The sequence below is a fragment of the Bos indicus genome, chromosome 28 (genome assembly GCF_029378745.1).
Source record: "Bos indicus isolate NIAB-ARS_2022 breed Sahiwal x Tharparkar chromosome 28, NIAB-ARS_B.indTharparkar_mat_pri_1.0, whole genome shotgun sequence".
Lineage (NCBI taxonomy): Eukaryota > Metazoa > Chordata > Mammalia > Artiodactyla > Bovidae > Bos > Bos indicus.
Genome location: NC_091787.1, coordinates 42,629,775 through 42,656,946, shown reverse-complemented (window position 1 = coordinate 42,656,946; position 27,172 = coordinate 42,629,775). Strand labels below are relative to the sequence as shown.

General features: G+C 38.7%; 1 protein-coding gene across 2 annotated transcripts in view; it reads left to right on the top strand.

Annotated features, from left to right (window-relative positions):
• The window catches only part of PTPN20 (protein tyrosine phosphatase non-receptor type 20), a 124,470-nt gene that overhangs the window by 7,651 nt on the left and 89,647 nt on the right, over positions 1–27,172 (top strand). For both annotated transcript variants that reach the window (XM_070782238.1, XM_070782237.1), the window contains exons 2-5: positions 2,732–2,845; positions 12,575–12,771; positions 23,518–23,618; positions 26,920–27,023. In XM_070782238.1, the coding sequence (XP_070638339.1) occupies positions 2,732–2,845; positions 12,575–12,771; positions 23,518–23,618; positions 26,920–27,023 (516 nt within the window). The remainder of the gene's footprint in view (positions 1–2,731; positions 2,846–12,574; positions 12,772–23,517; positions 23,619–26,919; positions 27,024–27,172) is intronic.

The window sequence follows — 27,172 nt, the reverse complement described above, 5'->3', positions numbered from 1 at the left end:
GTTTCCTGACTGGAGGTCGAACCCGTGCCCCCTGAAGTGGAAGCATGGACTCTTAACCACTGGACTGCCAGGGAATTCCCTGCCATCTGTACGTATTCTTGGGTAGAGTGTCAGTTTTGCTTTTTTCCCTATTTTAGAATTGGTTTGTTTTCTTATTGATTTTTACAAAAATACTTATTTATTTATCCCACTCCTGGGCATGTATCTGGAGAAAACTTTTAATTTGAAAAGATACATGCAAAAAAAAAAGAAAAAAAAAAAAAAAGATACATGCATATCAGTGTTCATAGCAGCATTATTTACAATAGCCAAGACATGGAAGCACCTAAGTGTCCACTGATGGATGAATGGATAAGGAAGATACGGTAAATATAAACAGTGGGCTGCTGTCCAGCCATAAGAAAGGACGAAATAATGCCATTTGCAGCAACATGGATGGACCCAAAGATTATCACGTTAAGTCAAAGAAAAATACATGATGTCACTTGTCTGTATCACGTTAAGTCAGACAAAGAAAAATGCATAATGTCACTTGTCTGTGGGATCTAAGATACACAGATGAACTTATTTATAAGCAGAAACAGACTCACAGACGTAGACAACAAATTTGCAGTTACCAAAGGCGGAAGGGGGCGAGGCAGGGATAAATTAGGAGTCTAAGATTAACAGATGCAAACCACTATATATAAAATGGGCTTCCCTGGGCGCTCAGATGGTAAAGAATCTGCCTGTAGTGTGGGACACCTGGGTTCATTCCCTGGGGTGGGAAGATCTCCTGGAGGAGGGCATGGCATCCTGCTCCAGTATTCTTGCCTGGAGAATCCCCACGGACAGAGGAGCTTGGTAAGCTACAGTCCATGGGGTTGCAAAGAGTGTGACACGACTGAGCGACTGAGCACAGTGCAGTGTTTATAAAATAGATCAGCAACAAGCTTCTATGGTATAGCACAGAAAACTATACTCACACCCTGTAAGAAGGTGAAATGGAAAATACTCTGTGTGTGTGTGTTTATAATTGACTCACTTTGGTGTACACCAGAAACTAACACAATGTTGTAAACCAACTATACTTCAAAAACTTTTATAAAGATTGTATCGTTTAAAATATTTTCGGTCATATATTTGGGAGGCAGAAGCTTGGGCATCGTTCTTGGTGGGTTTCATTTAACAATAAATGTTTGACTTTTCAGTGTTATTTCCAGAGGAGGCTCATCACTTATGTCCAGCACCTCAGTACCAGTCACAAGGCCACTGCTGTCCTTTTATTATTTTTTTGGCCTTATGGCATGTGAGATCTTAGTTCCCTGACCAGGAATCAAACCCACGTCTGCTGCTTTAGAAATGTAGAGTCTTAACCACTGAACTTCTAGGGAAGTCCTGATGTCTTTTTAAAAAGAAGAAACCTACCCACCCCCCGCCCCCTTCATAAAAGTAGAAGTTTCAAAAAATTTAAAATGTATCTCATTAAAATTTGAAATGAAACCGTGTTAAGGATTTTATTCAATTTATTTATTAGTGAAGCAGCCTGGAACGTGGCAAAGGTGGTTCTGAGAACATTTCGAGGGTCTAGGTTTTAATATGTATTTTGAACAAATGTCAGAGTAAGATTGCTAGGTCAGATTTTAAAAGCGTGGTCTATGTCCAACAGGGCGATAAATTATAATCTTTGGTATTATCTTTCTTTATCCAGACGGAAATTATTTGTATCCCTACAGGATGAAGATTTGTAGGTTAACATGTATTCTTACTAAGTCTAGGACTTTTAATCAACAGTAAATAATGAATTGTACAAAGTACAATCCCTTTATATTATTAAATAATCCTTGGGAGGGCCTTTTAAACACCATTCTCATATAACGTTGGAAGGACATGCCACCTATGATTTTGCCTTACTTCCATGTTTTAAATAATCATTCTTAACATACTGTATCATAAAGTTTTAAAATATATGTTTCAAAATAATAACTTTTAGGTTCAGTTATAGTAACCTTATTTCTGTAGTGGAATGGAAAGAATCTTCCTGCAGTGCAGAAGATAAGAGTTCAATCTCTGGGTTGGGAAGATCCCCTGGCTTAGGAAATGGCAACTCACTCTAGTATTCTACAGAGGAGCCTGGCAGGTTATGGTTCATGGGCTGGTAAAGAGTCAGACATGACTTAGCAACCAGCACTTTCACTTCATTTCATTGGCAAGTAAACTATAAGTCTCCAGACCAAAACAAAACAAAAAAAATCCCTCTAAATTTTAACCAATAAGAACAATATAACATCATCTTACAGGCTTACTATGGCAAAGATCAGAAAAGAAAAAAATGTTTATCCTATGTGAGGGCTGTTTTATAGGTTGAAAATGAACTCCTTGAAGACAGGCTCTGAACTTAATTTTTATCCTTCAATAATGAGTCCCCAGCACCTAATTCAGAATAAGTTTGGCATAAAAGAATTAATGCACTGAATCAGTTCAGTTCAGTCATTCAGTCATGTCCGACTCTTTGCGCCCCCATGGGCGGCAGCACGCCAGGCTTCCCTGTCCGTCACCAACTCCCGGAGCTCACTCAAACCCATGTCCATTGAGTCAGTGATGCCATCCAACCATCTCATCCTCTGTTGTCCCCTCCTCCTCCCGGCCTTCAATTTGCCGAATAACAGTGACTGAATACATGAGTAATAATATGTTAAAACTGTGAGAACTCGAGTTGTCTAAAATTCCTTTACGTTGTATGTTTGACCAGGTGAAAAACAATTGTTTTCTCAGAACACAAGGCTCAGTACCTGGAGAAGCCTTTTACCCATCTCTTTTGGGAATGACGGCATGTCTTCGCCGGAAAATGCTACAGCAGCGTCTGGTAGGTTCTTACGCACTGTGCGCTGTGGCGGGTGCGGGAGCAGGAGAGTCAGGGCAGTGCTCCTCAGACTGCAAATACGTATGAACCACCTGTGAACATGTTAACCTGCACATTCTGATTCACTGGGTCTGCGGTGGGGCCCAAGATTCTGCATCTCTTAACAAGCCACCGTGCTGAGAAGAGTAAAGATTAGACGCTTGTGTTTTACTCTAATTACATAATGTTTATTTCTGACTGTAGGTGTACTATACATGTATTACAGAAATACCTCTGTACTTTAGAACGTATATAAAAGCACAGAAACACAAAGAAGAGGATTTTGTGTATAACACTAACGCAGTGTTTTGATTAGAGGCTGACTGTCCCCAGCCGACCCCTGTTGTCACTGTCATGCATGCCTCACACATTAGGAGCTTGCCGTCAGTTTTCAACATTTCTTTTGTACCTTTTTCACTCCTTCCTTGTTCAGCGTAGCCTGTGGTTGCTCTTCTACGCTGCTGCCCTGTTATCGGTGTGGGTGTTGCTCCCTCCAGCTAGAGGTTTAAGCCAGAGCTCTACAAAGGGCGTTCCCTGCCAGGCTGCCGCTTTAACCTTGCAGGTCTGACTCCACAAGTATTCTGGTCCTGTTTGCAATCTGAAAGGCCTGGAGGCCACTTGCTTTCTCATTGTGATATTACTTATCCATAACATGGGTGTCGTTTCCAGTTTTTGTTCGCTTTGATTATAAATACTATTATTGATCTATTAATAATGTTTATAGATTTTGTTCTTTCATTGAATTATTTCTTTAGGATGTGTGCTAATCGCTTCAGTCGTGTCCAACTTTTTGCAGTCCCACGGATTGTAGCCTGTTAGGCTCCTTTGTCCATGGGATTCTCCAGGCAGAAATACTAGAGTGGGTCACCATGCCCTCCTCAAGGGGATCCTGCTGACCCAGGGATCGAACCTGCATCTCTTACGTCTCCTGCATAGGCAGGCGGGCTCTTTACCACTAGCGCCACCTGGGAAGCCCAATTTATTCTTTAGGATAAATTCTCCAGATGGGGATCCTTGAGCTAATGGATCTGAATTTTGTATTACTTTTTATTATTAGAAGAGTTTATATCACACTACCAGCAATATATTGGTTATACTGTAATCTCACCACATTTGGTGTTATCATAGCAAAAAGAATTGTGGTTAATTTACTTGTTTTGAAATGATGCCTTGAGCTTCCTTTAATTTACATTGCTGTGTTTACTGTCCAGGATTATTTATTTCCTTTTGTGTAACCAGATTTTTAAAAAAAATCTGCTTGATACTTTTCCCATTTTAAGCTAACTGTGCACTAACCATTCTATCAATTATCTTCTGACCTTCTATTTGAGAACCTGATGAAATTTAAATTTTAAAGGAATCTTTTAAATTATAATTTGACTCAGCTTCTTTCCTATTACATCCTACGCACTCCATGACTTTGTTTTAGCCTCTGGGCAAAGGACAAAAAACAGTATACAAAGAATATTTGTCATTAATTTTCTTAAGACACTTGCAAATTAATATGCAAGTGACTCAACTGGGTGTGCTTTCTTGAAAGAAATAAAAATAAAATTAGCAATTCTCATAGTTGGTAGAACTTTTCAGATTCTGAATGTATTTTTCTATATTCAAAAAAACTACATTGTTATAGTAATTTATACTTTTATTCTTTATTGCCACTTAGTGAACTACCTCTTTTCTCAAGTAAAGATGATTCTTTGTAAAATTGAAAAGTTAAACATATGGATGAATTTAAAATCCAAAATAAGAGAGAGACGAAGCAAGAGCCAAACTACTTTATTATTTTTAAAATTTGTATTGGAGTATAGCTGATTTACAATATTGTGTAGGTGTGCAGCAAAGTGCGTCAGTTATACGTATATCCATTCCTTTTTAGATTCTTTTCCCGTATGGGCCATTACATAGCACTGAGGGCTTCCCCACGCTGTACAGGAGGCCTTTAATACTTTCTACTCTGTATGTAGTGGTCTGTGTGTGTCAGCCTCAGTCTTCCAATTCGCCTCTTCCCCCACTCATCTCCAGGTAACCAGAAGTTTGTTTTCTACATGCTCTACTTCCGTTTTGTAGATAAGTTCACCTGTACCCTTTTTTTGATTCCACATATAAGCGATATCATATATTTGTCTTTCTCTGTCTCACCTCCCTCATATAAGGGCTTCTAGGTCCCTCCATGTTGCTACAAATGGCGTTATTTTGTCCTTTTTTATGGCCAGTAACAGACATCCTGCAATGTGAAGTCAAGTGGGCCTTAGGAAGCATCACTACGAACAAAGCTCGTGGAGGTGATGGAATTCCAGTGGAGCTATTCCAAATCCAAAGATGATGCTGTGAAAGTGCTGCACTCAATATGCCAGCAAATTTGGAAAACTCAGCAGCGGCCACAGGACTGGAAAAGGTCAGTTTTCATTCCAATCCCAAAGAAAGGCAATGCCAAAGAATGCTCAAACTACCGCACAATTGCACTCATCTCACTTGCTAGTAAAGTAATGCTCAAAATTCTCCAAGCCAGGCTTCAGCAATACGTGAACGGTGAACTTCCAGATGTTCAAGCTGGTTTTAAAAAAGGCAGAGGAACCAGAGATCCAATTGCCAACATCTGCTGGATCATGGAAAAAGCAAGAGATTCCAAAAAAACATCTGTTTCTGTTTTATTGACTATGCCAAAGCCTTTGACTGTGTGGATCACAATAAACTGGGGAAAATTCTGAGAGATGGGAATACCAGACCACCTGACCTGCCTCTTGAGAAACCTATATGCAGGTCAGGAAGCAACAGTTAGAACTGGACATGGAACAACAGACTGGTTCCAAACAGGAAAAGGAGTACATCAAGGCTGTATATTGTCACCCTGTTTATTTAACTTATATGCAGAGTACATCGTGAGAAACACTGGGCTGGAAGAAGCGCAAGCTGGAATCAATATTGCCAGGAGAAATATCAATAACCTCAGATATGCAGATGACACCACCCTTATGGCAGAAAGTAAAGAGGAACTAAAGAGCCTCTTGACGCAAGTGAAAGAGGAGAGTGAAAAGGTTGGCTTAAAGCTCAACATTCAGAAAACGAAGATCATGGCATCTGGTCCCATCACTTCATGGGAAATAGATGGGGAAACAGTGGAAACAGTGTCAGACTTTATTTTTTGGGGCTCTACAGTCACTGCAGATGGTGACTTCAGCCATGAAATTAAAAGATGCTTACTCCTTGGAAGGAAAGTTATGACCAACCTAGATAGCATATTCAAAAGCAGAGACATTACTTTGCCAACAAAGGTCCGTCTAATCAAGGCTATGGTTTTTCTAGTGGTCATGTATGGATATGAGAGTTGGACTGTGAAGAAAGCTGAGTGCCGAAGAATTGATGCTTTTGAACTGTGGTGTTGGAGAAGACTCTTGAGAGTCCCTTGGACTGCAAGGAGATCCAACCAGTCCATCCTAAAGGATATCAGTCCTGGGTGTTCACTGGAAGGACTGATGCTAAAGCTGAAACTCCAGTACTTTGGACACCTCATGGGAAGAGTTGACTCATTGGAAAAGACTCTGATGCTGGGAGGGATTAGGGGCAGGAGGAGAAGGGGACGACAGAGGATGAGGTGGCTGGATGGCATCACCGACTCGATGGACATGAGTTTGAGTGAACTCCGGGAGTTGGTGAGGGACAGGCAGGCCTGGCGTCCTGCGGTTCATGGGGTTGCAAAGAGTCGGACACGACTGAGTGACTGAACTGAACTGAATAAACGGTAATAGGATGTAATAAATATAATAAGATGTAAAAAGTGGTAATAAAGATGATAATACTCCATCTTATACATGTGCCACATCTTCTTTATCTGTCCCTCTTTTGATGAATTTATTGTAGGTTGCTTCTATTGTATTGCTTTTAAACCACAGAAATCTTTCATTCAGTTCCTTTTGTAGATTTTCATTTGTTTTGATTATGCTTTAAACATATTACTTTATTTTTTTTTAATTTTATTTTTAAACTTTACAATATTGTATTACTTTTGCCAAATATCGAAATGAATCCGCCACAGGTATACATGTGTTCCCCATCCTGAACCCTCCTCCCTCCTCCCTCCCCATACCCTCCCTCTGGGTCGTCCCAGTGCACCAGCCCCAAGCATCCAGTATCGTGCATCGAACCTGGACTGGTGACTCGTTTCATACATGATATTATACACAAACATATTACTTTAAAAGCCTTTGTTAATGCCAACATCTAGAACTCCTATATGTCTGTTTCTGTTATCTGTTATGTCTCTCATTTCAGTCTTGAGGATGTATTGGATGGATAGTAAGTGTGAAAATAGCAGGCTTGTTAAAAGGCAGTGGCAGTAATTAAGACAAATGGTGACAACTTGAACAATGGCAGTGGCATTAGAAGAGGAAAGCAATATTCAAGAGGTCAAAAAATAAGGCTGCTCCCATAGGTGGGAAGGGAGCAAGAAGCTTTACCTCCTAGAGGAGGGAGTAATATTAGTATATGTATATTATTTGGGATTGCCTTATAAAGAAGATTTGTTTCTACTCCCCTACTTATTTACTTATTAATTTGCTTATATCAGTATCGGAGAAGGCAATGGCACCCCACTCCAGTACTCTTGCCTGGAAAATCCCATGGATGGAGGAGCCTGGTGGGCTGCAGTCCATGGGGTCGCTAGGAGTCGGACACGACTGAGCAACTTCCCTTTCACTTTTCACTTTCATGCATTGGAGGACATGGCAACCCACTCCAGTGTTCTTGCCTAGAGAATCCCAGGGATGGGGGAGCCTGGTGGGCTTCCGTCTATGGGGTTGCACAGAGTCAGACACAACTGAAGCGACTTAGCAGCAGCATATCAGTATGGACTCGTGCATATGTATTTTATAATTTATACTATAATCTAGTTATGTTATTTACTTTGTTCAAATTGTTCCAGTCTGGGCCCTTGGGAGCTCTTTCAGGTTGACTCCTGTGTCTCTTTGACATAACCCATCCTTTTGTTTTCTGAGTGTTTAATGACTTTATTTGTGTGATAAGATACTCCAGGCTTATCTTACGGTATCTGAAAGTTGTTGTCACATGTACTTTTGTCCTATTTTCTGGTTGTGAATAAGTTTTGCAGCACTGAATCCCTCATGGGCAGAAGTGAAAGTCAGTTTCTTTATTAACTGATGGTGGACAGTTTTTCATACATTTATTAGTCTTTAATTCTTCTTCTTCTATGAATTGCTTGTTAATAATTCTTCTAGACATTTTTTTCCATGTAACTGACCTCTGTAGCATTTGAAGCTCCTTCTTAGGTTTGAAGATCTCACTGTTGTTTAAATCTGGATATGAGGCAATGGTGGCAGTGATATCCAATGTCAGGGGCTTTAGGGAGCTATGGTGCAATTTTAACATTCATTGTCAGGAGTGTTAGACTTGTATCCCACAGCATTCAGAGGACCATATCTTATTGCTCAGTTTTTTTTTTTTTTTTCTAGTGGTTAAAGGAGTTTCCCAGAGGACATGAGGTAAATTTTCTCTATTCTCAAATCAGTAATAGTTGGTTTCTCTTCTTATTGAATTTTAAGAATTCTTTATATATCCTAGATAAATTTTGTCATCAGTTATATCATTTTCCCCTAGTAAATGCTTATTTTTTGATACTATCTTTTAAATGAATATTCAAATATCAGTTTTTTCTTATATAAACTCTGCTTTCATGATTCCCAAATCTGTCTCTACTCGGAAATAATAAAAATAGTCTCTTTTCTTTTGTATATTTTGATTTTTGATCTTATGCAGTGAGGAAGGGATATGATCTTTCTTTTATGGTAGGTAAACCAATTGTCCCAGCCTCATTTATTTTATTTTTCTGGTGTGCAGCCTATACTTTATTTTTTTATTTTTATTTTTTAATTTTAATTGGAGGCTAATTACTTTACAATATTGTGGTGGTTTTGCCATACATTCACATGAATCAGCCATGGGTGCATATGTGTTCCCTATCATGACCCTCCCTCCCACCTCCTCCCCATCCTATCTCTCAGGATCATCCCAGTGCACCAGCCCTGAGCACCCTGCCTCATGCATGGATTTCTGTGTGTTAATTTTATATCCTGCAACTTTACTGTATTCATCGATTAGCTCTAGTAATTTTCTAGTGGAGTCTTTGGGGTTTTTCTATGTAGAGGACCATGTCATCTACATACAGTGAGAGTTTTACTTCTTCTTTTCCAATCTGGATTCCTTTTATTTCTTTTTCTGCTCTGATTGCTGTGGCCAAAACTTCCAAAATTATGTTGGATAGTAGTGGTGAGAGTGGGCACCCTTGTCTTGTTCCTGACTTTAGGGGAAATGCTTTCAATTTTTCACCAGGATAATTTTGCTGTAGGTTTATCATATGTGGCTTTTATTATGTTGAGATATGTTGCTTCTATGCCTACTTTCTGGAGGGTTTTTGTCATAAATGGATGTTGAATTTTGTCAAAGGCTTTCTCTGTATCTATTGAGATAATCATACAGTTTTTATCTTTTAATTTGTTAATGTGGTGTATCATATTGATTGATTTGTGGATACTGAAGAATCCTTGCATCCTGAGATAAAGCCCACTTGGTCATGATGTATGATCTTTTTAATATGTTGTGGGATTCTGTTTGCTAGAATTTTGTTAAGGATTTTGCATCTATGTTCATCAGTGATATTGGCCTGTAGTTTCCTTTTTTTGTGGAATCTTTGTTTGGTTTTGGTATTAGGGTGATGGTGGCCTCAGAATGAGTTTGGAAGTTTACCTTCCTCTGCAATTTTCTGGAAAAGTTTGAATAGGATAGGTGTTAGCTCTTCTCTAAATTTTTGGTAGAATTCAGCTGTGAAGCCATCTGGTCCTGGGCTTTTGTTTGTTGGAAGATTTCTGATTATGGTTTTGATTTCTGTGCTTGTGATGGGTCTGTTAAGATTTTCTATTTCTTCCTGTTTCAGTTTTGGAAAGTTACACTTTTCTAAGAATTTGTCCATTTCTTCCAGGTTGTCCATTTTATTGGCATGTAGTTGCCGCTAATAGTCTCTTATGACCCTGTGTATTCCTGTGTTGTCCGCATTTATTTTAGTACTTTCCCCACTCTAATCTGCACTGCCCTTGTTATCAGATGGCAGATGCTCTTACAGGCTCAGGACTGTTTTTGAATCTCAGTTCCTTTATACTGACCTGCTTTCCCATCCTTTCACCAATTCACACTGTTTTGATGACTTTAGTTTATAGTAAGTATTGCTGTCTTATAGGGCAAATACACCCAGTCTTCTCCTTTTCCAGAATTGGTTTTCCTGTTCTTAGATTTCTGTTTCCTAGTTTGTTTACACACACACACACACATACACACACACACACACACACACACACACACACACACACACGCAAATACCCCCACACACCCTACTTGAATATTTATCAGATTTGCATTGAATCTGTGGTTTAATTTAAAGGGTACTTACCATTATTATGATAGGAGTTTTCATTTGTATGAAATATAGGTTATTTATTCTATTTTTGTAACTTTTAACAAAATTTTGCAATTTTCACCATACATTTTTGGTTTGGTCTATTTTCTAGTTACCTTGTATTTTTATTGCTACTGTGAATGACACATTTTCCTTTGCAGTTGCAGTGTCTGGTTGTTGGCCTATGAATGATCCTAATTTATTGATCTCTTGTCAACTCTTCCGTCAGACTTTCTTATTTTTACTAGTATTTGACCTTGGAGTCTCTTTAATTTTCTATGTAGACAATTACAGTATTTGCAGATAACAATTTACTTGCTTTTTCCCCAGTCATTATGTCTTTAATGTTAAATAAGTAGTAGGCTTTCTTATATTTTCTTTAAAACAATGAGAATGTGTCTAAAGTTTTGCCATTAAGGATAATGTTGGTTCAATATTTTGATTAGATAAACTTGTCTATAAATTAAAGAAGTTTTCTTCTGTTTCTACCTTGAAATACTATTGAATTTTTCATATGACTTTTTTATGTTCAGATGATAATAGGACTTCTGTCCTTTCTTTTTGTTAATACGCCATTTTGCATTGACAGATTTTTGTGAAACTGAGCGTACTTTGAATTCTTGAGATAAATCTTCATCCATGCATTTTTTCCACTGTATCATTTAGTCGTATTTTATTTAGGACTTTTGCAGCTATGTTCATTTTTGAATTTGACTTATAATTTTCTTACTTGTATTTTACATACATTGTTTTCATGTCAGGATTTGCTAACCTTTTAATATAAATGAAATATCAGTACTTAACATTTTTGTTAAAACAGTTTGCATAAGAAAAAGATTTTTGTTCATTGGAAATTTGGTAAAATATCATCTGGGGATCTGTTTGGGTCCAGATTCCTTTTTCCTCCAGGGTGTGAGACATTTTATTATTGGTTTAACTTTCTAAATAGTTATACTATTCAGACTTTCTGTATGTTCTTGAGTAGATTTTGATAATTTATAATTTTATAAAAGTTTCCATTTAATCAAGTTTGTCTAATTGAATTTTCTTATTAGCTCTTAAAATGATAGTTGGATTTGTGATTGTGCCTTTTTTTTTTTTCATTTTTGCTATTATAAGGTGTAGTGAAACAAGTTTGTTATTTTTAAGCCTTTGATTTCAGAGAAACAACTTTTGATTTTGTTGATTATTCTTATTATGTTTTGTTAGCTTATTTTCTATTTGTTATTTTTCTTTGTGATATCTTTCTGTTTTGCGAGGTTTCCTCAGTTATTCTTGGCCTTTGTCATTGAATACAAAATACATTTTTGTCATTTCTTGTGTCTTTTAAAAACTGTTTTTCCAACTATACATTTCCCCTTTAAACACTTCCTTAGCCACTTCACATTAGTTTTAATATGTTGTGTTTCATTGATATTTCTTAATATATACTTAGAAAGTTAATTCATGTTATAGTTCATAATTTCTATTTGATTTCCTTTTCTGACACATTAAGAAATGCATTTTTCCATTTTACTGTACTTGTTTACTATGCTTTACTTTTTATTGTTGATTTTTTAATATGCTATGTTATAAATTTCTAAATCGTAATGTTTAAGTTTACTGTGACATAAGAAGCAGTACTCTGAGTGCTCACTTCTAAGATCAGAGAAAAATCACTCCCTTGGTTTCTATGAAAGATTCTGTGGGGTGAAATTAGCAGAGTAATTACCAAAAATCTTAACATAAAGCCAATAGTGGTGGGGATGATTCATATGACATTCTTCAATAAAGTCTAAAACAGCTTTCTATGTACACTAACATATTTCTGATTTATTATTAACAATACAAAATGTAAAAATAAGACTTACATAACACACTATTCTTTATCCAAGAAATAGACTCTGAAACACAGAAGAATTGAATTCTATAGATCCCAGTGCATAGCTTCTGTAGGTGGTATATATTTAGAATTTTCCTGAAGAGTCCTGTACTGAGTAATATGGAAGCAGGAACAAAGGGACTGCTCAAAAATCCACTTTCTGAGGAAAATCCTAGAGGTAGGATCATGTTTGCTAAGTTATTTTTTAAAAGCAAGGAAAAAAGTGATTAATATAGATTAAGATGAGGTGACTCTAAAATGGAAAAGTGGATGAAAATTCCCCTCATGTAACTTCACTTTTCTCACTAAGTGTCAGCCTGTCCTCTGCAACCCTTTACATTTCATCAGTTCCTTCCTTTCCTTTGTTCAGGAGAAGATCAGCGAGGAAAGGACTCTGATGTGAAAACCCTGAGTGGGCCTTTGCCTGTATCACCTCATGAGGACCTTCCCTCATCAAGTCACGACGACCTGCATTCATCGAGCTGTGAAGACCTGCATTACTCATCATGTCACGACGACCTGCATTCATCGAGTCAGGAGACGACACCTAGACCAGTGAATCATAAGGTAAGCCTGGAAGGAGAGGGATCTCTGCTGGTTGGCTGGGTTGTTGCTGTTGTTCAGTTACCCGGTCATGTCTGACTCTCTGCCACCCCATGGACTGCAGCACAGCAGGCCTTCCTGTCCCTCACCGTCTCCTGAAGTTTGCCCAGGTTCATGTCATTGCACGAGCGATGCCAGCAGCCGTCTCATCCTCTGACACCCTCTTCTCTTGTGCTAGATGTTTCCCAGCATCAGGGACTTTCCCAATGACTCAGCTGTTCCCATGAGATGACCAAAATCATGGAGTTTCGGCTTTAGCGTCAGTCCTTCCAACGAGTATTCAGGGTTGATTTGATCTCCTTGCTGTTCAAGGGACTCTCAGGAGTCTTCTCCAGCACCACAGTTTGAAGGCATCAGTTCTTCAGCACTCCGCCTTATTTATAGTCCAGCTCTCACAACCATATGTGACTATTGGAAAAGCCATAGCCTTGACTAGACGACCTTTGTTGTCAGAGTAATGTCTCTGCTTTTTAATATGCTGTCTAGATTGGTCATAGCTTTTCTTCAAGGAGCAAGTGTCTTTTAATTTCATGGCTGAGTCATCATCTGCAGTGATTTTGGAGTTCAAGAAAATAAAGTCTGTCACTGTTTCCACTGTTTACCCTATTTGTCATGAAGTGATGGGACCAGATGCTATGATCTTAGTTTTTTGAATGTTGAGTTTTAAGCCAGCTTTTTCACTCTCCTCTTTCACTTTCATCAAGAGCCTCTTTAGTTCCTCTTTGCTTTCTGCCATAAGGGTAGGGTCATCTGCATATCTGAGGTTACTGATATTTCTCCCGGCAATCCTGATTCCAGCTTGTGTTTATCCAGCCCGACATTTCTCATGATGTACTCTGCATATAAGTTAAATAAGGAGGGTGACAGTATACAGTCTTGATGTACTCCTTTCCCAATTTGGAACCAGTCCATTGTTCCATGTCTGGTTCTAACTGTTGCTTCTTGACCTGCATACAGGTTCCTCAGGAAGCAAGTAAGGTGGTCTGGTATTCCCATATCCATAAGAATTTTCCAGTTTGTTGTGATCCACACAGTCAAAGGATTTGGCATAGTCAATAAAGCAGAAGTAGATGGTTTTCTGGAATTTTCTTGCTTTTCTGTGATCCAATGGATGTTGGCAATTTGATCTCTGGTTCCCCTGCCTTTTCTAAATTCAGCTTGAACATTTGGAAGTTCTCAGTTCACGTACTGTTGAAGCCTGCCTTGGAGAATTTTGAGCATTACTCTGCTAGCATGTGACATGAGTCCAATTGTGTGGTAGTTTGAGCATTCTTTGGCATTGCCTTTCTTAGGGATTGGAGTGAAAACTGACCTTTTCCAGTCCTGTGGCCACTGCTGCATTCTCCAAATTTGCTGGCATATTGAGTGCAGTACTTTCACAGCATCATCTTTTAGGATTTTAAACAGTTCACCTGGAATTCCGTCACCTCCACTAGCTTTGTTTGCAGTGATGTTTCCTAAGACCCACTTGACTTCAGACTCCAGGATGTCTGGCGTTAGGCGAGTGGTCACACCATCACGGTTATCTGGGTCACTAGATCTTTTCTGTATAGTTCTTCTGTGTAGTCTTGCCACTGTTTCTTAACACCTTCTGCTTCTGTTAGGTCCACACCGTTTCTGTCCTTTACGAAAAGGGAAATGCATTTTCATCTGGTGGGTGCCTTGCCCGTTTTTCTTATCTGATCTATTGGAGCTTTGGGACTTCAATCATGTTGCTGTCCTCATATTCACTTCCAGTAGGTTCCAGAATTAATAGAGATAAAAATCAGTGCCCAGAGCAGGAACTGTCTCCTCCACTTTCCCAATTTGGTTGCCACTGCCACCCAGGGCTGACAGGTATGCTCCTGCTTTGAAAAACATCACTGTGGCTTGATTGTTCCCTCATGTAGAAGTCCGTCCATTCCTCTGGACATGTAAGATGGCCACATCTAAGCAGCCATCCCCTTTGTGGCTGGCAGTCATTCTCAGTGTAATCCACGGTTCTCAGTTCCGCTGCTGATACTTCTCTCTGATCTGAATGATTTTCTACTTGGAGAAATATTTGGAAGTGAGAAACTTCATGGACTGTCTGGAGTAGATCCTTTACATAACCATACTTGATTGCCTTCTAGAACTGAGTATATCTTATTTTTAAAAATTTTTCAAAGTTATCTATTTAAAGAAAATGTATATGATTTTTTTTTGAGTAACTGGGTATATTTTATAGTTTGGATTTTTCCTCTGTATTTTGTGACTTGACTTTTGTAGGATGAGTTATGATACTCTTTAAAGTTTCCTTTTAGAAAAGAATATCTTAGAATACTTCTGGGTGTTTTTAGAATATGTTGTGAAAATCAGCTAGTTTTATTAGAATTTGCCTTGCTTACATTTCATGAATTAATTTGGTATTATAGTCAGTTGATAGTCTTTCAGTTATGATGCTGTCCCTAGGAATTGTCTAGACTTCATAGACTTGTGTGTTGATGATTAGATTTAGTAGATAGATAAATAAATTTTTATTCCAACACTCATTTTAAAGGTGAAAAAACTAAGTCCCAGGGAGCTGAAATGATTTGTCTGTGATCACACAGCTCTTCAAGTCACATAAAAAAGACTGGAAACCAGGCTTCAATCTCTTAGCATGACTATTTTCAAATTTCACTCATAAATCTTTGGCATATGTAGTGCTGAACAGTTAACTTAGGCTCCTTGGAAAAATGTATCCAATCTTTTCTTTGATATTAATTGGACAAAAAGAGCACTCTCCAAAAAGACCTGGCATCTTGATAATTTAAAATATTTCTCTTTGTGCCTTCTTGGCATTGTTAACCAAATCACATTTCATTCCATCAGAGACATGTTAGAGTCCTGAGTGAGCCTTATTTGAATTACAGCTATGTAGAACAGTTTGCTTCTTTGATAAATATAATCTAGTTTATTTTGAAGCATGACTTAAAGTATACCTCAGGTTTAAATTATGGTAGGACTTCTCACTCAGTTGATGTCACTTTTTCTTAGCAAATGAGTTATATACAAATGGTTTTTTAGCATGTCTTTTTGGAGATGGGAGGGATCTTGTCAAAGTGTAAGCATGGCCCCATTTCTTTTTTGCATATCCTTTTCTTGTGGATGGTCTTGATCCCTGTCTTGTGTACAATGTCACAAACCTCTATTCATAGTTCACCAGACACTCTGTCAATCAGATCTAGTCCCTTAAATCTATTTCTCACTTATGCTGTATAATCGTTAGGGATTTGATTTAGGTCATGCCTGAATGGTCTAGTGGTTTTCCCTACTTTCTTCAATTTAAGTCTGAATTGGCAATAAGGAGTTCATGATCTGAGCCACAGTCAGCTCCAGGTCTTGTTTTTGCTGACTGTTTAGAGCTTCTCCATCTTTGGCTGCAAAGAATATGATCAATCTGATTTCAGTGTTGACCATCTGGTGATGTCCATGTGTAGAGTCTTCTCTTCTGTTGTTGGAAGAGGGTGTTTACTATGATCAGTGAATTCTCTCAGCAATACTCTATTAGCCTAAAGAATAGCAAGGAGAGATAAGAAAGCCTTCTTCAGTGATCGTTGCAAAGAAATATAAATAGAGGAAAACAATAGAATGAGAAAGATTAGAGTTCTCTTCAGGAAATTTAGAGATACCAAGGGAACATTTCATGCAAAGATGGGCTCAATAAAGGACAGAAACAGTATGGACCTAACAGAAGCAGAAGATATTAAGAAGAGGTGGCAAGAATACACAGAAGAACTGTACAAAAAAGATCTTCACGGCCCAGATAATCACGATGGTGTGATCACTGACCTAGAGCCAGACATCCTGGAATGTGAAGTCAAGTGGGCCATAGGAAGCATCACTACGAACAAAGCTAATGGAGGTAATGGAATTCCAGTTGAGCTATTCCAAATCCTGAAAGACGATGCTGTGAAAGTGCTGCACTCAACATGCCAGCAAATTTGGAGAATGTAGCAGTAGCCACAGGACTGGAAAAAGTCAGTTTCATTCCAATCCCTAAGAAAGGCAATGCCAAAGAATGTTAAACTACCTCACAATTGCACTCATTTCACATGCTAACATGGTAATGCTCAAAATTCTCCAAGCCAGGCTTCAACAATATGTGAACTGTGAACTTCCAGATGTTCAAGCTGGTTTTAGAAAAGGCAAAGGAACCAGAGATCAAATTGCCAACATCCACTGGATTATGGAAAAAGCAAGAGAATTCTAGAAAACCATCTACTTCTGCTTTATTGACTATTCAAAAGCCTTTGACTGTGTGGATCACAATAAACTGTGGAAAATTCTGAAAGAGATGGAAATACCAGATCACCTGACCTGCCTCCTGAGAAATCTGTATGCAGATCAGGAAACAACAGTTAGAACTGGACGTGGAACAGCAGACTGGTTCCAAATAGGAAAAGGAGTACATCAAGGCTGTATATTCTCACCTGCTTATTTAACTTATATGCAGAGCACATCATGAGAAATGCTGGGCTGGAAGAAGCACAAGCTGGAATCAAGATTGCCGGGAGAAATATCAATAACCTCAGATATGCAGATGACACGCACTTATGCCAAAAAGTGAAGAACTAAAGAGCCTCTTGATGAAAGTGAAAGAGGAGAGTGAAAAAGTTGGCTTAAAACTCAACATTCAGAAAATAAAGATCATGGCATCCAGTCCCATCATTTCATGGCAAATAGATGGAGAAACAGTGGAAACAGTGGGAGACTTTATTTTGGGGGGCTCCAAAATCACTGCAGATGGTGACTGCAGCCATGAAATTAAAAGACGCTTGCTCCTTGGAAGGAAAGTTATGACCAACCTAGACAGCATATTAAAAAGCAGAGGCTTTACTTTGCCAACAAAGGTCCATCTAGTCAAGGCTATGGTTTTTCCAGTAGTCATATATGGATGTGAGAGTTGGACTGTGAAGAAAGCTGAGCGCCGAAGAATTGATGCTTTTGAACTGTGGTGTTGGAGAAGACTCTTGAGAGTCCCTTGGACTGCAAGGAGATCCAACCAGTCAATCCCAAAGGAAATCAGTCCTGAATGTTCATTGGAGGGACTGATGTTGAAGCTGAAACTCCAATACTTGGGCCACCTGATGTGAAGAGCTGACTCATTTGAAAAGATCCTGATGTTGCGAAAGATTGAAGGCGGGAGGAGAAAGGGATGACAGAGGATGAGATGGTTGGATGGCATCAGCAACTTGATGGACATGAGTTTGAGAAAACTCTGGGAGTTGGTGATGGACAGGGAATCCTGGTGTGCCTCAGTCCATGGAGTCATAAAGAGTCAGACATGACTGAGTGACTGAACTGAACTCATGTCATATTAATGGATAATAAAACTTAATATAATGAAGATAACAGTTTTTCTTAATTTAAATTACAAAGTTATTTTAACCTAGTTTTAATACAGATTTCAAATTTTGTGTGTTTGTAGGTGAGGGAGAGAGAGATTTAATCAGCTGAATCAAACTTACTTGGGGAAACAGAAGGCCAAAAATATGCAGTATTAGGAAAGGAAGGCAAAGTGTGTATGTGGTGGGATGAGAACTGGGATAACTGCAGATTATCAAGACTCATTATAAACCTTAAGGGTTGAGGAAATGTGGTAGTAATTTAGGAAGTGGCAAATAAGACAGATGAAACTGCTTGGAGATTACAGAAGATGACCTATGCATATATGGGAACTCCTTCTGTGACAAGTGGCATTGTGGATAGAATGGTCTGTTCAATTTATGGTGCAGATACAACTGGTTATTCCGAGAGGAAAAATAGTGCTTTGAACTGCTCAGACTGAAAACTCATACGCAACAGCCAGACAGTGCTGATAGGTTGTACTGAAAGGGTTTGTTTTTGTAAATTTGGGGTGAAGGTGTGGCAGAAAAAGATAAAGTCCCATTTCCTGATGAAATCACAGTGTGACGAATTCAGGGACTGGCTAGTGATGCAGCTCAGTTCAGTCACTCAGTCATGTCCGATTCTTTGTGACCCCATGGACTGCAGAACGCCAGACTTCCCTGGCCATCACCAACCAGACCAGCTTGTGATTTATCCAGTCTGGCATTTTCCCATGGTGTACTCTGCATATAAGTTAAATAAGCAGGGTGACGATAAACGGCCTTGTACTTCTTTCCCAATTTTGAACCAGTCTGTTTTTCCATTCCAGTTCTTACTGTTGCTTCTACACCTGCATACAGGTTTCTTAGGAGACAGGTAAGGTGATCTGGTATTCCCACCTCTAAGAACTTTCCACAGTTTGTTGTGATCCTCACAGTCAAAGGCTTTGTGTAGTCAATGAAGAAGTAGTATTTTTCTGGAATTCCCTTATTTTCTCCATGATCCAACTAATGTTGCCAATTTGATCTCTGGATCCTCTGCCTTTTCTAAACTCGACTTGTATATCTGGAAGTTCTCAGTTCATTTACTGCTGAAGCTTAGCTTGAAGAGTTTTGAGCATAACCTTACTAGTATGCAAAACGAATACAATTTAGGGTAGTTTGAATATTCTTTGGCATTGCCCTTCTGACCTTTTCCAGTCCTGTGACCAATGCTGAGTTTTGCAAATTTGCTGACATATTGAGTGCAGCACTTTAACAGCATCCTCTTTTAGGATTTTTTGTTTGTTTGTTTTTTCTCTTTTAGGATTTTAAATAGCTCAGCTGGGATTCCATCACCTCCACTAGTGGCTATTTATGTGAAGTTAAAACTTAATAAGTGATATGTTTTGACTTATACTGCAAAACGAATGTGCTTGATAAGAGTTCTAGGTAGTTATACCATTAATATGCTTGTATTTAAAATTAATTGTGCTTCGGTCCATGTTCTAGAATGTCAGCTGTATATATGTCCACAAGTGTATACATACCCACAAGAAGTATTTCAAGTCTAGGAAATTTCGTGGAATCAAGCAAAACACATACACATGAATATGGACTAAGAAGAGGGGAAAGGATTAATGTTTCACAAAATAAGAATCATCAAAAGACACTTCAAAAAGATGACAAGACATAACACAGTGTATGGCTGGAGATGCTGCCTAAGAAATAGGTGGGAGCTGAGGGTGGAAAATTAGGCAGAGGCCGGACCATGGCGGCCTTCTGGACTTTGGACCTGCTGTTCCTTTTGGTCAGGATGCTTTCCTGTCTCTTTGTCTAACTTTCCTTCTATCTTTTAGGTACATGGTGATTAAGTATCACCATACTTTGTTACTGCATTATTTTAGCTTTTATATGTTTGCTTGTGTATTTTCTCTTTCCCCATGAGAATGTATGCATTTCACATGGGCAGAACACATCATGCCTCTTATTCAGTGTTTTATCTGTACCACTTAGGACAGTATCTCCATGTATTTGGACCCAGAAAAGAACTGTCAGATGAATGGGTTAATTGAAGCAGAATTGAGGGCAAAAATATTGATTACTTATTCCTTATTTTAAGGTGTTTTTTCCCTTTAATTATATTCAATTTATTTACCAGTGGTCTGGGTACTGGACAGGACAGTGCAAAGTCAACAATGTGGACTGAAGTCCATTTAGTGGCACAAAGTCTCACGGCAGAGACATGCCTAGAATTACTGGATTAAATTACACAAGCACAGAAATAAAGATAAATAATCTTAATTTATTAGTGTGTTCAGATCAGATCAGATCAGTCGCTCAGTCGTGTCCGACTCTTTGCGACCCCATGAATCGCAGCACGCCAGGCCTCCCTGTCTATCACCAACTCCCAGAGTTCACTCAGACTCACGGCCATCGAGTCGGTGATGCCATCCAGCCATCTCCTCCTCTGTCGTCCCCTTCTCCTCCTGCCCCTAATCCCTCCCAGCGTCAGGGTCTTTTCCAATGAGTCAACTCTTCGCACGAGGTGGCCAAAGAACTGGAGTTTCAGCTTTAGCATCATTCCTTCCAAAGAAATCCCAGGGCTGATCTCCTTCAGAATGGACTGGTGGGATCTCCTTGCATCCAAGGGACTCTCAAGAGTCTTCTCCAACACCACAGTTCAGAAGCATCAATTCTTCGGTGCTCAGCCTTCTTCACAGTCCAACTCTCACATCCATACATGACCACTGGAAAAACCATAGCCTTGACTAGATGAACCTTTGTTGGCAAAGTAATGTCTCTGCTTTTGAATATGCTATCTAGGTTGGTCATAACTTTTCTTCCAAGGAGTAAACATCTTTTAATTTCATGGCTGCAGTCACCATCTGTAGTGATTTTGGAGCCCAGAAAAATAGTCTGACACTGTTTCCACTGTTTCCCCATCTATTTCCCATGAAGTGGTGGGACCAGATGCCATGATCTTCGTTTTCTGAATGTTGAGCTTTAAGCCAACTTTTTCACTCTCCACTTTCACTTTCATCAAGAGGCTTTTGAGTTCCTCTTCACTTTCTGCCGTAAGGGTGGTGTCATCTGCATATCTGAGGTTATTGATATTTCTCCCAGCAATCTTGATTCCAGTTTGTGTTTCTTCCAGTCCAGCGTTTCTCATGATGTACTCTGCATATAAGTTAAATAAACAGGGTGACAATATACAGCCTTGACGAACTCCTTTTCCTATTTGGAACCAGTCTGTTGTTCCATGTCCAGTTCTAACTGTTGCTTCCTGACCTGCATACAAATTTCTCAAGAGGCAGATCAGGTCGTCTGGTATTCCCATCTCTCAGAATTTTCCATAGTTTATTGTGATGCACACAGTCAAAGGCTTTGGCATAGTCAATAAAGCAGAAATAGATGTTTTTCTGGAACTCTCTTGCTTTTTCCATGATCCAGCGGATGTTGGCAATTGGATCTCTGGTTCCTCTGCCTTTTCTAAAACCAGCTTGAACATCAGGAAGTTCATGGTTCACATATTGCTGAAGCCTGGCTTGGAGAATTTTGAGCATTACTTTACTAGCATGTGAGATGAGTGCAATTGTGCGGTACTTTGAGCATTCTTTGGCATTGCCTTTCTTTGGGATTGGAATGAAAACTGACCTTTTCCAGTCCTGTGGCCACTGCTGAGTTTTCCAAATTTGCTGGCATATTGAGTGCAGCACTTTCACAGCATCATCCTTCAGGATTTGGAATAGCTCAACTGTAATTCCATCCCCTCCACTAGCTTTGTTCATAGTGATGCTTTCTAAGGCCCACTTGACTTCACATTCCAGGATGTCTGGCTCTAGGTCAGTGATCGCACCATCGTGATTATCTGGGTCGTGAAGATCTTTTTTGTACAGTTCTTCTGTGTATTCTTGCCATCTCTTCTTAATATCTTCTGCTTCTGTTAGGTCCATACCATTTCTGTCCTTTATCGAGCTCATCTTTGTATGAAATGTTCCTTTAGTAACTCTGATTTTCTTGAAGAGATCCCTAGTCTTTCCCATTCTGTTGTTTTCCTCTATTTCTTTGCATTGATCACTGAAGAAGGCTTTCTTATCTCTTCTTGCTATTCTTTGGAACTCTGCATTCAGATGTTTATATCTTTCCTTTTCTCCTTTGCTTTTCACTTCTCTTCTTTTCACAGCTATTTGTAAGGCCTCCCCAGACAGCCATTTTGCTTTTTTGCATTTCTTTTCTATGGGAATGGTCTTGATCCCTGTCACCTGTACAATGTCATGAACCTCATTCCATAGCTCATCAGGCACTCTTTCTATCAGATCTAGGCCCTTAAATCTATTTCTCACTTGCACTGTATAATCATAAGGGATTTGATTTAGGTCATACCTGAATGGTCTAGTGGTTTTCCCTACTTTCTTCAATTTCAGTCTGAATTTGGCAATAAGGAGTTCATGGTCTGAGCCACAGTCAGCTCCTGGTCTTGTTTTTGCTGACTGTATAGAGCTTCTCCATCTTTGGCTGCAAAGAATATAATCAATCTGATTTCGGTGTTGACCATCTGGTGATGTCCATGTATAGAGTCTTCTCTTGTGTTGTTGGAAGAGGGTGTTTGTTATGACCAGTGCATTTTCTTGGCAAAACTCTATTAGTCTTTGCCCTGCTTCATTCCGTATTCCAAGGCCAAATTTGCCTGTCACTCCAGGTGTTTCTTGACTTCCTACTTTTGCATTCCAGTCCCCTATAATGAAAAGGACATCTTTTTTGGGTGTTAGTTCTAAAAGGTCCTGTAGGTCTTCATAGAATCATTCAACTTCAGCTTCTTCAGCGTTACTGGTTGGGGCATAGACCTGGATTACTGTGATATTGAATGGTTTGCCTTGGAAACGAACAGAGATCATTCTGTCATTTTTGAGATTGCCTCCAAGTACTGCATTTCGGACTCTTTTGTTGACCATCATGGCCACTCCATTTCTTCTGAGGGATTCCTACCCGCAGTAGTAGATATAATGGTCATCTGAGTAAGCTAAATGAAATAAGCACTCATTATAAGAATCTCTTCTCGGCTGCAATAGTAATCTTTTTTTTTTTTTTTTTTTTAAAGAAAAATAAGCTTTCTTTTTATGAACTTTTGGAAAATAACTTGGATGATTAAAACTTGGGTGATTCAATAGAAATAATTTATATGTGCATGGTACTCTACATGCTGTTTTGATGGATTGGAAAATATTGAAAGGGAGATATACATTTCAAGTGATTTTCTAAGAGTAGAAATCACACCATGATTGTGATTTAATTCTATTATTGAAGACCTTATTGCTCATCATGAGAAGCTATAGAAATCATTTTCTCTTAAACTATTGATTCCTAAAACATAGCTATAATTTTTTTCATACGCCTATAGGTTTTTCAAAATGAAGTTAACTCAAGGAAGCTAAAAGTCTTTCTTCGAGATTTCCAACATAGTGATGATTTTGAAGATCAGTTTAAAGACGAGGCTGAAAGGTATAACTAATATGCTTATTTAGTAAGTTTTCTGCTTATTCATATTCATAGCTAAACCTTTGATGGAGGCTGAATAGCGGCCCTCAAATGTTTGATTAATTTTAAAAATATAGTACTTTGTAGTAAGTACAATCTGACTTATCTAGAAATAGGATGTATTTATGATCTCTTAAATATGATATTAACACAAGAAAAAGGTATTCCTAAAGAATTCAGTTTCTCTATCATCTCAACAATTACCCAGTTCCAAAACCTTTGTAAGTGTGTTTTGAGTTCTTGGATGGGGCAGTGTACTTGAAGTAAGGTAAAGCTTAGTACACAATTAAGTTTTATAAGACATTACATATTTCCAGAAAGAAAATAATGTATACTAGAAATGGAACTATTATCATGGTGAATACTATATATGAAAAAATTTAAAAACTTGGAGAAAAAGTAAATTTCCATTAGAAACAAAAGAAACAGCAACTTTAATGCTTATAAAATATTCTAATTTAGGTGTTATGTACAAAGACATTAAATAAGAAAATATTTTATTGAGTCATATTTTCTTAGAGATTTGTAAGTAATATTAGCTACAGTCACTGGAAGAGCACTGCATAATAAGGTATATAGTATACAGTTGTATAAACAACTTTCAGAAATGCATTAAATGAATAATAAATAACATTAATTCAAAAGTGTTTTGAGATAATATTATATGTTACTAATATATACTAATTATTAGATACTAATTACATACTAAGCACTGTATACAAATACAAAATATTAATAGTTCTTGTTCTGTAGTTTACTGTTGGGGTTCAGACACCTAAAAGACAAAGTTAAATACAGTAGTAAATATTGTTATAGAATCAGAGTCCAAGGATTGTGGGTACAGAAAACAAAAACTATGCAAGGGGGAGAGTTCTCCAGCAGCTGTTTTGAGGAAAAGAGATTTTGGTTGGATTTAGGATCTTAAATAAACAGAGATTCAGCAGGTGAAACAAGGGAAGAAAATTTCAAGCTGTGGGAAGAAGTTTGAGTAAAAATAAGGAGCCGTGAAAATATCTTATTATTGGTGAGAAATGTTATGTGTCAAGAGTTATAGGATATACGTTTCTTGGAATTCCAGGAAGCTTGGGAAGATGAGAGACAGAAAATATAAAGTGGGCCATAGTTTGAGTGAACTGAATATATGTGAAACCAAGGAGTACACATTTTATTCAATCTGTTAGAATGAAAATAAAGCACAGATGGAGTCTTTTTGCATCTTCCTATCTGTCTATCAGTCATCCATCTATCTGTTATCTATCAGGAAGGAGGCTTGATGCTGAAAGACAGCTGGTAGGAAATGGAGAAAGTGGATGTTTACAGTAACTCAAGAAAGGGGGGAGGAGCAAAGAGTTAGGAACCTGTTATGACCCACAGAAACAAAAGGGAAAGACATTTACTTTGTTAAGGCTGAGGCATAAAGTACATAAAGGAAATTAATAGAGATGAGGACAGAAAAGTAGGCAAGGGTGAGACTATTAGCCTCCTGGATTTATGGGTTCAGTGAGGAGCCTGAGTCTATCCTGAGGTTGGTGGGAAAGTACACCACCTAAATTTTCATTTAGGGGAGAATTTTCTCAGAAATTGGAGAGCAGACCCAGAAATCACATTAGGAGCCTTTTGCTAAATGGGCTTGCAAATGAAAGTGCAAAAAGAGCCCAGCTGATAGCGTAAGTGAGTACACTGAGTAGTGAGAAGGTGGAAAGGAAGTGGAAAGGGAACGTGGGCTGGTATTTGAGAACCTGATAGAGTATATAGCACAGTATTTCGATGGAGATAGAAAGATTAAAGGGTTTTTTAAGGGTTTTTTATTTTTAAGATGAGAGAGAATCAGTTGATTCATGTCTATTCTTACGATATGGAAGAATTTGTAGGTAGGGAGAAATTAGTTATATTAAGAAAATATTCAACATTCAAAAAACTAAGATCATGGCATCCGGTCCCATCACTTCATGGCAAATAGATGGGGAAACAATGGAAACAGTGACAGACTTTATTTTGGAGGGCTCCAAGAGCACTGCAGATGATGACTACAGCCATGAAATTAAAAGATGATTACTCCTTGGTAGAAAAGCTATGATCAACCTAGACAGCATTTTAAAAAGCAGAGACAGTACTTTGCCAACAAAGGTCCATCTTGTCAAAACTATGGTTTTTCCAGTAGTTATGTATGGATGTGAGAGTTGGACTATAAAGAAAGCTGAATGTGGAAGAATTGATGTTTTTGAACTGTGGTGTTGGAGAAGACTCTTAAGAGTCCCTTGGACTGCAAGGAGATCCAACCAGTCAATCCTAAAGGAAATCAGTCCTGAATGCTCATTGGAAGGACTGATGCTGAAGTTGAAACTCCAATACTTTGGCCACCTGATGCAAAGAACTGACTCATTTGAAAAGACCCTGATGCTGGGGAAGGTTGCAGGGAGGAGGAGACGGGGACGGCAGAGGATGAGATGGTTGGATGGCATCACCAACTCAATGGACATGAGTTTGAGCAAGCTCGGGAACTGATGATGGACAGGGAAACCTGGTGTGCTGCAGTCCGTGTGGTCGCAAAGAGTCGGACACAACTGAGCGACGGAATTGAGGTGAACCGAACTGAAGAAAACATAATTTTAGAAAGGTGTCTCAGAAGAGACAGCATAGAGGTGAAAACCTGAAAGGATTAATTCTGAACGTGGAGAAAACAAGGAATAATGAAGAATGTTGATGCACTTAAGTGTACACTTTTAAAGAGAGTAAGTTGAAAAAGTTCTTACTTTCTGGCTTACATTTCATGGAAGGGGCTGCACTGTTGCTAAGGCAGAGCATTGAGAAAGGTAGCACATGAGAACGGTAGTTCAGAAATTAGGAGTGGTAGAGTAAACGGAGTAGACACACCAGTGTTTTCCAAACGGTTCTCTGCTGATGCTAGAAAGCCCAGTGACCCCCGTACTTACGGTTCTCCGCTGATGCTAGAAAGCCCGGTGACCCCCGTACTTTTCTTCTACCGCAGCCTGGATAAAGCACGAAAGAAATGAATAGGGGGACTGATCTAAGGTGGCTGGTTTGCAAGCAAAGTGAAAGCTAAAGTTGGAGTTTGTGATCAGACGTTGGTACTTTGGAACTCTCTCTTTGAAACTGGGCCAGTTCCTGGGGTTGACAATGGAAGCGGGTGGTTGAACTGAAATGGAGGTGAATGTCAATTGACTAGTTAATGTAGATTATCAGATTCTCTCTTAAATACACGTACATTCTCTAAGCCATGGACAAATATAAATTTCTTTTCTAGTGAGAATGACGGCACCTTGCGGAAAACCAGTAGCTTCTTTCTAAAGCAGAAGTCGAGCAGTGAAGATGAAGAGCTTGCAGGGCCTTCCCATCCTGCACTTCAGGGTATGACCTCATCCCATTTTATTAGCAGATTCTTGATGAGGCTCTATTTCAGAGGTATGCATAAAGAAATTTCTAATAGAGATGCAGGAAAAGAGCTAGGAAAAACTTTTTCAAAAGGGAAAAAGATGATTTTCTAGGATTTTCCTTTA